Raw genomic sequence first — 12,500 nt, forward strand, 5'->3', positions numbered from 1 at the left:
TTTCCTCCCTGGTCAGTGTGAAGGGACAGTTTAAAGTGTTGTGTGTGTCTTTGTGTTGTGTGTGTCTTTGTGTTTTTGTGTCTGTGCCTCCCTGGTCAGTGTGGACGGTCAGTACGCCCCACAGGGAAGAGTGGGGGCGGCCATCCTGGGCAGCCACTCCAGCAGAGAGGTGACCGTCCCTCAACCCTAGCCCTAACCCTCCTGCTCAACCCTACCCCCAACCCTAACACTGAACACTCCTCCTGCTCAACCCTACCCCCAACCCTCCTGCTCAACCCTACCCCTAACCCTCCTGCTCAACCCTAGCGCTAACCCTCCTGCTCAACCCAAGCCCTAACCCTCCTGCTCAACCCTAGCCCTAACCCTCCTGCTCAACCCTACCCCTAACACTGAACACTCCTCCTGCTCAACCCTAGCCCTAACCCTAACACTGAACACGTTACACTCCTCCTGCTCAACCCTAGCCCTAACCCTAACACTGAACACGTTACACTCCTCCTGGTCAACCCTACCCCTAAGCAGAGCCAGTAGTCACATGTTTGTTGACTCATATAGTAGAGAGGCATCATATAGTTTAGAGACAAAGTTTTGGTATTTGAGACACACATCACGGTAACCATGACCACAAAGTGTATTAGTGAACTACAGGGATGTAATCTCTCCTATATTCACCATCTGATTGAACAGGTCTAACCGAACCTCTAACCCTAACCTCTAACCTCTAACCCTAACCTCTAACCCTAACCACTAACCCTAACCCTCTCTTTACAGTTCAGCATCCTGATTTATGGAGCCCAACAGAAACACATCACCACTGCTAGGATCCACCAGGGATTTGTCTACACAGTGAGTTAGTGTGTGTGTGTGTGTGTGTGTGTGTGTGTGTGTGTGTGTGTGTGTGTGTGTGTGTGTGTGTGTGTGTGTGTGTATGTATCTGTTCCTATATTGTCCTCTGTTTCCCAACCTGCCAGGTCCAGCCAGGGAACTATGGAACGTTCTACGACGATCAGAGACAGAACTGGTCCCTCATGTTCGACTCTGAGAAGGCGGGAGTGGACTTCTGCAAAGAGGTAAACAACTATTTTCTACAAAAAGATTTAAATAAATACATGAATAAATAAAAATCCCCACTGAGGGCCCAACAAAGGCCCTGGTACATTATAGACCGTACATGTGAAACATATATATTACATAGTCCAACACATTCAACGCCATCCAACCCCCAACACCCAACATTCTAAAGTTGGCAGTTGTTGTTAGAATGTTGGAAGTTTAAAATTCATCTGCAAAATCCATCCAACAGTCACCAACAAACATGGCACACCAATCCAACGTTGGTGTTGGTCGGACACGTTTATCTGTGTGTGTGTGTGTGTGTCCCTGTCCCCCGATGTCCAGGTGTGTGTAGCGAGGAGAAACAGCGAGCCTGTTGTGGAGAGCCTGGTGACACAGGACCTGGCGCTGGGAGAGGGACCAGGCGTGGAGCGCGGTGACACCATGGAGGTGGCCTTCACCGGCTGGCTTCTGCAGAACCAGCACATCGGACAGGTAACAGCGACTCTGTGTTTGGCCAGACTGATCTATCAATCATAAGGATTGGCTAGTTAAGATGACAGATGATTGGCTAGTTAAGATGACAGATGATTGGTAGATCATTCAGATGACATATCAGGGCTGTAGTGAGTCATATCAGGGCTGTAGTGAGTCATATCAGGGCTGTAGTGAGTCATGTCAGGGTTGTAGTGAGTCATATCAGGGCTGTAGTGAGTCATATCAGGGCTGTAGTGAGTCATATCAGGGTTGTAGTGAGTCATATCAGGGCTGTAGTGAGTCATATCAGGGCTGTAGTGAGTCATATCAGGGCTGTAGTGAGTCATGTTAGGTGTCTGCCCTGTCCCTAAAGAAGAAGAATATTGGGGAACACAAGAGGGTTCTGGAGGCTGAGAGGGTTCTGGAGGCTGAGAGGGTTCTGGAGGCTGAGAGGGTTCTGGTAGCTGAGAGGGTTCTGGAGGCTGAAAGGGTTCTGGTAGCTGAGAGGGTTCTAGTAGCTGAGAGGGTTCTGGTAGCTGAGAGGGTTCTGGAGGCTGAGAGGGTTCTGGTAGCTGAGAGGGTTCTGGTAGCTGAGAGGGTTCTGGAGGCTGAGAGGGTTCTGGAGGCTGAGAGGGTTCTGGTAGCTGAGAGGGTTCTGGAGGCTGAGAGGGTTCTAGTAGCTGAGAGGGTTCTAGTAGCTGAGAGGGTTCTGGTAGCTGAGAGGGTTCTGGTAGCTGAGAGGGTTCTGGAGGCTGAGAGGGTTCTGGTAGCTGAGAGGGTTCTGGAGGCTGAGAGGGTTCTGGTAGCTGAGAGGGTTCTGGTAGCTGAGAGGGTTCTGGAGGCTGAGAGGGTTCTGGTAGCTGAGAGGGTTCTGGAGGCTGAGAGGGTTCTAGTAGCTGAGAGGGTTCTGGAGGCTGAGAGGGTTCTGGAGGCTGAGAGGGTTCTAGTAGCTGAGAGGGTTCTGGTAGCTGAGAGGGTTCTGGAGGCTGAGAGGGTTCTGGAGGCTGAGAGGGTTCTGGTAGCTGAGAGGGTTCTGGAGGCTGAGAGGGTTCTGGAGGCTGAGAGGGTTCTGGTAGCTGAGAGGGTTCTGGAGGCTGAAAGGGTTCTGGTAGCTGAGAGGGTTCTAGTAGCTGAGAGGGTTCTGGTAGCTGAGAGGGTTCTGGAGGCTGAGAGGGTTCTGGAGGCTGAGAGGGTTCTGGTAGCTGAGAGGGTTCTGGTAGCTGAGAGGGTTCTGGAGGCTGAGAGGGTTCTGGTAGCTGAGAGGGTTCTGGAGGCTGAGAGGGTTCTGGAGGCTGAGAGGGTCCTAGTAGCTGAGAGGGTTCTGGGAGCTGAGAGGGTTCTGGAGGCTGAGAGGGTTCTGGTAGCTGAGAGGGTTCTGGTAGCTGAGAGGGTTCTGGAGGCTGAGAGGGTTCTGGTAGCTGAGAGGGTTCTGGAGGCTGAGAGGGTTCTAGTAGCTGAGAGGGTTCTGGTAGCTGAGAGGGTTCTGGAGGCTGAGAGGGTTCTGGAGGCTGAGAGGGTTCTGGTAGCTGAGAGGGTTCTGGAGGCTGAGAGGGTTCTGGTAGCTGAGAGGGTTCTGGAGGCTGAGAGGGTTCTAGTAGCTGAGAGGGTTCTAGTAGCTGAGAGGGTTCTGGTAGCTGAGAGGGTTCTGGTAGCTGAGAGGGTTCTGGAGGCTGAGAGGGTTCTGGTAGCTGAGAGGGTTCTGGAGGCTGAGAGGGTTCTGGTAGCTGAGAGGGTTCTGGTAGCTGAGAGGGTTCTTGAGGCTGAGAGGGTTCTGGTAGCTGAGAGTGTTCTGGAGGCTGAGAGGGTTCTAGTAGCTGAGAGGGTTCTGGAGGCTGAGAGGGTTCTAGTAGCTGAGAGGGTTCTGGTAGCTGAGAGGGTTCTGGTAGCTGAGAGGGTTCTGGAGGCTGAGAGGGTTCTGGAGGCTGAGAGGGTTCTGGAGGCTGAGAGGGTTCTGGTAGCTGAGAGGGTTCTAGTAGCTGAGAGGGTTCTGGAGGCTGAGAGGGTTCTGGAGGCTGAGAGGGTTCTGGTAGCTGAGAGGGTTCTGGAGGCTGAGAGGGTTCTGGAGGCTGAGAGGGTTCTGGTAGCTGAGAGGGTTCTGGAGGCTGAGAGGGTTCTGGAGGCTGAGAGGGTTCTGGTAGCTGAGAGGGTTCTGGAGGCTGAGAGGGTTCTGGTAGCTGAGAGGGTTCTGGAGGCTGAGAGGGTTCTGGTAGCTGAGAGGGTTCTGGTAGCTGAGAGGGTTCTGGAGGCTGAGAGGGTTCTGGTAGCTGAGAGGGTTCTGGAGGCTGAGAGGGTTCTAGTAGCTGAGAGGGTTCTGGAGGCTGAGAGGGTTCTGGAGGCTGAGAGGGTTCTAGTAGCTGAGAGGGTTCTGGTAGCTGAGAGGGTTCTGGAGGCTGAGAGGGTTCTGGTAGCTGAGAGGGTTCTGGAGGCTGAGAGGGTTCTGGAGGCTGAGAGGGTTCTGGTAGCTGAGAGGGTTCTGGAGGCTGAGAGGGTTCTGGAGGCTGAGAGGGTTCTGGTAGCTGAGAGGGTTCTGGAGGCTGAAAGGGTTCTGGAGGCTGAAAGGGTTCTGGAGGCTGAAAGGGTTCTGGAGGCTGAGAGGGTTCTGGAGGCTGAAAGGGTTCTGGAGGCTGAGAGGGTTCTGGAGGCTGAGGCTGGCTGGTCCCTAATAATCATTGGAAACAGGGGGAAGGCCAGACTGATCTGCGGAGATAATCAGAATATGAGCTCTCTGGATCAGATGGTCTCACCAGGAGAGACCACTGAAGAGCACTGAGCTCTCTGGATCCGGATGGTCTCACCAGGAGAGACCACTGAAGAGCACTGAGCTCTCTGGATCCGGATGGTCTCACCAGGAGAGACCACTGAAGAGCACTGACATGTACAATCAGGTGCTTCTCCCTTCAGATCAGCTCCTCTCATCTCCCATCTGAGCTGAACTCATTATTACTGTTGATCAGCTGATTCTGAGCTGAACTCATTATTACTGTTGATCAGCTGATTCTGAGCTGAACTCATTATTACTGTTGATCAGCTGATTCTGAGCTGAACTCATTATTACTGTTGATCAGCTGATGAGGAGCTGAACTCATTATTACTGTTGATCAGCTGATGAGGAGCTAACCCTAACCCTGAGCTGTGAGTCTGATATCGCTCATGTTTCTACATGATTCTGCTCTTCTAATACATCATTAAGCTTAATTGGTTCTGGGCCTCGTTAGTGAGTTAAGCTAATGAGCATCACGCTGCTTCAGATGATGAGTGGACTCCTCTGTGGTGAGGAGTGGCCCACACAGTAGAGACACACAGTAGAGACACACAGTAGAGACACAGTAGAGACACACAGTAGAGACACACAGTAGAGACACAGCACAGTAGAGACACACAGTAGAGACACAGCACAGAAGAGACACACAGTAGAGACGCACAGTAGAGACGCACAGTAGAGACACACAGTAGAGACACAGCACAGAAGAGACACACAGTAGAGACGCACAGTAGAGACACACAGTAGAGACACACAGAAGAGACACACAGTAGAGACACACAGTAGAGACACACAGTAGAGACACACAGTAGAGACACAGCACAGTAGAGACACACAGTAGAGACACACAGTAGAGACACACAGTAGAGACACAGCACAGAAGAGACACACAGTAGAGACACACAGTAGAGACACACAGTAGAGACGCACAGTAGAGACACACAGTAGAGACACACAGTAGAGACACAGCACAGAAGAGACACACAGTAGAGACACACAGTAGAGACGCACAGTAGAGACACACAGTAGAGACACAGCACAGAAGAGACACACAGTAGAGACACACCGTAGAGACACACAGTAGAGACACACAGTAGAGACGCACAGTAGAGACACAGCACAGAAGAGACACACAGTAGAGACACACCGTAGAGACACACAGTAGACACACAGTAGAGACACACAGTAGAGACACAGCACAGAAGAGACACACAGTAGAGACACACAGTAGAGACACACAGTAGAGACGCACAGTAGAGACACACAGTAGAGACGCACAGTAGAGACGCACAGTAGAGACACACAGTAGAGACGCACAGTAGAGACGCGCAGTAGAGACACGCAGTAGAGACACACAGTAGAGACACACAGTAGAGACACAGCACAGTAGAGACACACAGTAGAGACAGCACAGTAGAGACACACAGTAGAGACACACAGTAGAGATGCACAGTAGAGACACACAGTAGAGACACACAGTAGAGACGCACAGTAGACGCACAGTAGAGACGCACAATAGAGACGCACAGAAGAGACACACAGAAGAGACACACAGTAGAGACACGCAGTAGAGACACACAGTAGAGACACACAGTAGAGACACACAGAAGAGACACACAGTAGAGACACACCGTAGAGACACACAGTAGAGACACACAGTAGAGACACACAGAAGAGACACACAGTAGAGACACACAGTAGAGACACACAGTAGAGACGCACAGTAGAGACACACAGAAGAGACACACAGTAGAGACACACAGTAGAGACACACAGTAGAGACACACAGTAGAGACAGCACAGTAGAGACACACAGTAGAGACACACAGTAGAGACACACAGTAGAGACACAGCACCTCTCTTCCCTGGAGTCATGTTCAGTCTTGTCTTCTCAGAGCGCTGATCTCAGGTCAGGTCCCAGATGTCTTGGTATCAGGAGCTCAAAACCTCTTCTCAATCAGATATGATCATATTCTGATCCAGGATCAGCCCACTCAGGGGGATTCAGGAGGATCACCTTGATCCCTGACCTTTCAAGATGACCACATCCTGGTCCCCAGCGCTGCGTCAGGTCCTGTGGATCTTTTTCTTCATGAGAAACTCAGTGGTCCTGCAATGAGAGAACTACTTCTGAACTGATCCCAACATCCACTCTAAACCCACCTTCCTACTAGGATCAAGGTATTCCAGATTTTTAAAAATTAAAGCTAGGATTCGATTATCTGATCTGATCTGATTCCTGGTTTTTGGTTTGGAACTTTAGAACCACCTGTTTGTCGGGTTTAATCCAATCCAGAAGCCCAAATCTGATCAGATCACCTGGTGAACTCCTGACCCCTGCTGACGTCTTGTAAACACACAGGACAGTGTGAAGCGTGTGGGCGTGGCCAGTCACATGCTGGCTCCGCCTCCAGCACATACCTCCTCTGTCCTCCCACCTCCTCTGGCTCCTCTCATTCCTACCGTCTAATAAAAGATACAAACGAGGGTCGTACACCCTGGTACAACACTATATCATCAACACTATATCATCAACACTATATCATCAACACTATATCATCAACACTATCTCATCCCAGGATCTGAAGAGGTGTTGAGCTCCTGGTCCCAGGGGCCTCATGGTGACTCATGGTGGGTTTTGTGTTTGTGTCTCTTAGATGTTTGACTCCAATGTTGGCAGAGACAAGCTCTTGAAAGTGAAGCTGGGTGCAGGAAAAGCCATCAAGGTGAGTGGGATGGAGAGGGACCAGTCCTGAGGTGAGTGGGATGGAGAGGGCCCAGTCCCATTCCTGAGGTGAGTGGGATGGAGAGGGCCCAGTCCTGAGGTGAGTGGGATGGAGAGGGCCCAGTCCCAGTCCTGAGGTGAGTGGGATGGAGAGGGACCAGTCCCATTCCTGAGGTGAGTGGGATGGAGAGGGCCCAGTCCTGAGGTGAGTGGGATGGAGAGGGACCAGTCCCATTCCTGAGGTGAGTGGGATGGAGATGGCCCAGTCCCATTCCTGAGGTGAGTGGGATGGAGAGGGCCCAGTCCCATTCCTGAGGTGAGTGGGATGGAGAGGGCCCAGTCCCATTCCTGAGGTGTGTGGGATGGAGAGGGCCCAGTCCCATTCCTGAGGTGAGTGGGATGGAGAGGGCCCAGTCCCATTCCTGAGGTGAGTGGGATGGAGAGGGCCCAGTCCCATTCCTGAGGTGAGTGGGATGGAGAGGGCCCAGTCCCATTCCTGAGGTGTGTGGGATGGAGAGGGACCAGTCCCATTCCTGAGGTGAGTGGGATGGAGAGGGCCCAGTCCTGAGGTGAGTGGGATGGAGAGGGCCCAGTCCCATTCCTGAGGTGAGTGGGATGGAGAGGGCCCAGTCCCATTCCTGAGGTGTGTGGGATGGAGAGGGCCCAGTCCCATTCCTGAGGTGAGTGGGATGGAGAGGGACCAGTCCTGAGGTGAGTGGGATGGAGAGGGCCCAGTCCCATTCCTGAGGTGAGTGGGATGGAGAGGGCCCAGTCCCATTCCTGAGGTGAGTGGTACTGAACACCTGACCTGGCACCACTCCTCCTTCAGCAGGTTGAGGGGTGGGAAGAATAGTTTGAACAGGTTGGCAGACTAGATCATTCTCTCTCTCTCTCTCTCTCTCTCTCTCTCTCTCCCTCTCTCCCTCTGCAGGGCTTGGAAGAAGGGATGTTGGGGATGCAGAAAAGTGGGCGTCGGCTCCTCATCATGCCGCCCAGCCTAGCGTACGGGTCAAAGGGCACCAACCATGTCCCGCCTGGCAGCACCCTGGTCTACGATGTGGAGATACGCAGGGTAGGCACACACACACACACACACACACACACACACACACATCTGAACAAAAAAAAAAAGAAGTTGTTTTGTTGGCTATCCTCAATAATCAACCCATGACCTCACAGGTGAAGTTTTCCCAGGACGGCGTGTGGGAGCAGCAGAGCGGGGCGTCCTCGGCCGCCCCCCCCTCCCCCCGTCCAGACGGCCGGGGCTCAGAGCCGGCCGCCCCCCCCTCCCCCCGTCCAGACGGCCGGGGCTCAGAGCCAGACCCAGGGCACGTCTGATCTCACCTACTCTAGCATGGTTTGGATAAGAGCAACTGCTAAATGACTATAGTGTAATGTAATTTCTACTTTTATTTTCTTAGTCTATTTTAATTATTATTCTACTGTTTTATGTATTATTTTTCGCTGTATAAGCTTATTTTAATTGTTTTTATTTTGTTTTAGTAACTTTACCATGTTTAACTATCACATTTTTCCCTTGTGCTTTTTTTTTTCGTACTCTTGTGAATTGCAGTCCATTGTAGTCGGCCATTTTGACTGTGGCCATGTAGTAGTCGGCCATTTTGACTGTGGCCATCGTAGTAGTCGGCCATTTTGACTGTGGCCATCGTAGTAGTTGCTCATTTGAACTGTGGACATCGTTGGATGGTGAGTTGAGTCTCTGACTGTTATTATGCTCTGTCTCACAGGGGGCTTTTACACATGAAATCCAACTCTATAAATGAACAGCTGATGGTAAGTCTACATCCAACCTCTCTGATGCAGGCACACACACACACACACACACACACACACACACACACACACACACACACACACTTTTTCCTGACATGCTGCTGTCTGTTTTGGCTAACAGAGCCCCGACGCGGCCAAAGCCAAGCTGATCTCCCGCATGGCTAAGATGGGCCAACCCATGCTCCCCTTCCTCCCCGGGGCCCTGCCGGCCCAGACACACGCACAGGTTCTCTAGGAGGGTTGTGGGTTTTTGTGTACTGTTCATATACCCTGTGTGTGTGTGTGTGTCGTGTGTGTGTGAGTGTGTGTGTTTTGTTTGACCCCCGTGTTGGTGTCCCCTCAGGATCACAGTGAGTCCCCTGGCAGAGGCCACGCCCCTCCCACCAGCCCCTCCCCTCAGCCAACCCCCTCCTGCTCAGGTGAGGCCACGCCCCCTCACAGCCCCTCCTGCTCAGGTGAGGCCACGCCCCCTCACAGTCCCTCCTGCTCAGGATCACACACAGCATCCCTCCACTCACACACACACACACCCTCATACACACACTCTCACACACACGCCCTCACACACACGCTCTCACACACGCTCTCACACACACGCTCTCACACACACATGCTCTCACACACATGCCCTCACACATGCTCTCTCACACACACGCCCTCACACACACGCTCTCACTCACACGCCCTCACACACACGCATTATTATTATTATTATTGTTATTGTTATTATTATTATTATTATTAGTAGGGTCAGTGTGAAACAGCTGAGGAGAATGAACAGAATCACCTGGTTTTGTGTTAATCGTTTTCAGCACCCATCACTTCTCTGGAACAAGTATCCATGGAAACGGCAGCCCAGCAAGCTGTCGACTATAGCAACAGTAGTCATGCCTTCCAGGTAGGACGGTGTGTTCCTGTGGTCGGCTGTGGTCCAACGCTGGCAGACCTGACTCATCACAATTAGACTGGATGACTTGAGTAGCTGAGTCACGGGATATTAGTGCTGGGTTTCAGCAAACATTTATTAAAATTAGGGGTGTAACAATATATCGTGCCACAATATATTGCGATACAGAAACGCCACAATACGTATTGTCAAGGTGAATAAAATATTGTGATATGTTTTTTGTATATCAGTGAACGCTGGCTACACAACGCGGGTAACAAACACATCTTTTGTCTCTAGACCTATCCATGATATTAACAACAGTTAAGCTCTAAATTCACAAAGTGTAGTGGAGTAGAAATATGGAGAAATGCACTATTGGTGTGAACAGCAGCGCTACTGCAACGCTTCACACCTGCCCTTAGTGTATCGTATCGTATTGTTATTGTCAACCCAATATCATGTATCGTATCGTATCGTGAGATTAGTGTATTGTTACACCCCTAATTAAAATACAACTTTAATGTCACTTGTTTTAAGAAAAACCTGAAATGAGTGTTGAGGTTGTGGTCAGCCCTGACTAAGGGCAGGTTTTGGTGTTGCTCTGTTTCAGGCGTACCCGTACGTCCAGCGTGCCGCCCCCCTGCTGCCCCTGACCCCGTACCTCCCGCCCCAGGGTGAGGACCCCCCTGCCTCACACAACATGGCCCCAGGATTCTACACTATACTGGCAGAAATGGAGCGGCATGCACTTCCCCGCCTGGCCTCTAGAGGGCCAGGCCACTAGAGAGATTGAAACGGCCATATCTTGACCTGGGAAGGTCACAGACACACGGGTTTGGACTGGCAGAAAGCTCTCCACCTAATAAACGAAGCGATACCTAAATATGGTTAACATTGGACTTGGGCTCAGGAGACAAAATGTCTGTTTTAAATCAATAGATCAATATCAATAGAGAGATAGAACATGCAGAACAACCACGACGGTGCCACAGGCACTGTGCACTAGTGTTGAACAACAGGCACTATGCACTAGTGTTGAACAACAGGCACTGTGCACTAGTGTTGAACAACAGGCACTGTGCACTAGTGTTGAACAACAGGCACTGTGCACTAGTGTTGAACAACAGGCACTGTGCACTAGTGTTGAACAATGGAGTCTTGTGGTCCAGAAGAGCTGAATGCCCTCATGTTTTTGTTCTGGTCAGGTCAGCGTCTAGGGTTAGGGTCAGCGTCTCTTGGCAGATGAAGGGTGTTTTAGTTTGGGGCCAGTTCTCTAGGACCAGAATGACCACTAGTGACCATTAGCTACTGTAGTTACACCATACGACTGAACACTAGCTACTGTAGTTACACCATACGACTGAACACTAGCTACTGTAGTTACACCATACGACTGAACACTAGCTACTGTAGTGACACCATACGACTGAACACTAGCTACTGTAGTTACACCATACGACTGAACACTAGCGACTGTAGTTACACCATACGACTGAACACTAGCTACTGTAGTTACACCATACGACTGAAAAAGCCAATTCACTTTCTGTTCATGTCCCTAGTGCCCAGTGACATCACTTCCTTCATGATGACCGAGGCGCGACAGCACAATACTGAGATCCGGTTGGCTGTTGCGAAAGTGGGGGACAAGATGGACCTCTTAGCCTCCAAGGTCAGTGATAGATTGTGGTGCCTCAGTGTTCTACTGGCTTCCTCTCTTTGACTCCTTAAGACCTTTTAGCTGAAAACCACAGAACGGGTCAAGTTTCTAACAGTAAGGTCAATATGACAGGACAGGAGGGCACCACCAGTCCCTCAACTCTCCCAGAGGTCTACCCATCACAACAGCTCTATCTGCTTCTATTCTACCCATCACAACACTTCTATCTGCTTCTATTCTACCCATCACAACAGTTCTATCTGCTTCTATTTCAAGCTTGTATTTGTGTTGTTTGCGTTCCTGACCTCAGGTGGAGGGGCTTCTGAAGCACGGTGGTGGAAACTCTCTGAGTCTGTCTTCAATGTCGATGGAGACGGGAATGATTGTGCACAACATCCAGAGAATAGTCCAGGTGGGCGACCCTGCCGCAAGTCCTCTGCCTTGGCCCACTTAAGGTGTCTCTGCTCACGGCTCCAACCAACGTCATCCGACTCCCAACCAACGTCATCCGACTCCCAACACCCAACATTCTAAAGCTGACAGTTGTTGTTAGAATGTTGGAAGTTTAAAATTCAGCTGTAAAATCCATCCAACTGATGCCAACAGTCACCAACAAACATGGTGCACCAATCCAACGTTGGTTGGTGTTGGTTGGCGTTGGTTGGGTGCAGACACCTTAAAAGGTCAAACTGACTGCTTGCAAATTCCTAGACATTTGCTACAAAGCATTTTTCACACAAGGATAAGGGCAAGGATAAGGGCATGTGCGTGTGTGCGCGAGCGTGTAGCTGGTACAGAAGCAATACATACTTTTTGAATGACATTCTGAGGATGTTTCATTGATATTATGAAGAAGAGCAGCGCTCAGACAGTCTTTTGAACTGTGCTTCTCCTGGCTGGGAACCAGGAGAACGTGTGTTTGAAGAAGGAGGTTCTGGAGAAGAACACACGCGTGGAAGAGCAGAACTGGAAGATCAGAGAACTCATTGAGCAGAACCAGAGGTGAGAGATTGGAGAACTCATTGAGCAGAACCAGAGGTGAGAGATTGGAGAACTCATTGAGCAGAACCAGAGGTGAGAGATTGGAGAACTCATTGAGCAGAACCAGAGGTGAGAGATTGAAGAACTCATCGAGTAGAAC

The 12,500-nt window shown here is 50.8% G+C and overlaps 1 protein-coding gene across 1 annotated transcript in view; it reads left to right on the plus strand.

Annotated features, from left to right (window-relative positions):
- Window positions 1–12,500, plus strand: part of fkbp15a (FKBP prolyl isomerase family member 15a) — a gene marked incomplete at both ends in the record, with an annotated part of 27,177 nt that overhangs the window by 8,232 nt on the left and 6,445 nt on the right. The window contains 15 exons of the mRNA XM_084455785.1: window positions 100–169; window positions 772–846; window positions 972–1,070; window positions 1,399–1,548; window positions 6,949–7,017; window positions 7,948–8,088; window positions 8,196–8,344; window positions 8,765–8,810; window positions 8,932–9,036; window positions 9,154–9,160; window positions 9,623–9,708; window positions 10,310–10,373; window positions 11,262–11,371; window positions 11,670–11,771; window positions 12,267–12,361. Coding sequence (XP_084311911.1) covers window positions 100–169; window positions 772–846; window positions 972–1,070; window positions 1,399–1,548; window positions 6,949–7,017; window positions 7,948–8,088; window positions 8,196–8,344; window positions 8,765–8,810; window positions 8,932–9,036; window positions 9,154–9,160; window positions 9,623–9,708; window positions 10,310–10,373; window positions 11,262–11,371; window positions 11,670–11,771; window positions 12,267–12,361 — 1,368 coding nt within the window. The remainder of the gene's footprint in view (window positions 1–99; window positions 170–771; window positions 847–971; window positions 1,071–1,398; window positions 1,549–6,948; window positions 7,018–7,947; window positions 8,089–8,195; window positions 8,345–8,764; window positions 8,811–8,931; window positions 9,037–9,153; window positions 9,161–9,622; window positions 9,709–10,309; window positions 10,374–11,261; window positions 11,372–11,669; window positions 11,772–12,266; window positions 12,362–12,500) is intronic.

Source organism: Borostomias antarcticus (assembly GCF_949987555.1).
Source record: "Borostomias antarcticus genome assembly, chromosome: 2".
In the NCBI taxonomy this organism is placed as follows: domain Eukaryota; kingdom Metazoa; phylum Chordata; class Actinopteri; order Stomiiformes; family Stomiidae; genus Borostomias; species Borostomias antarcticus.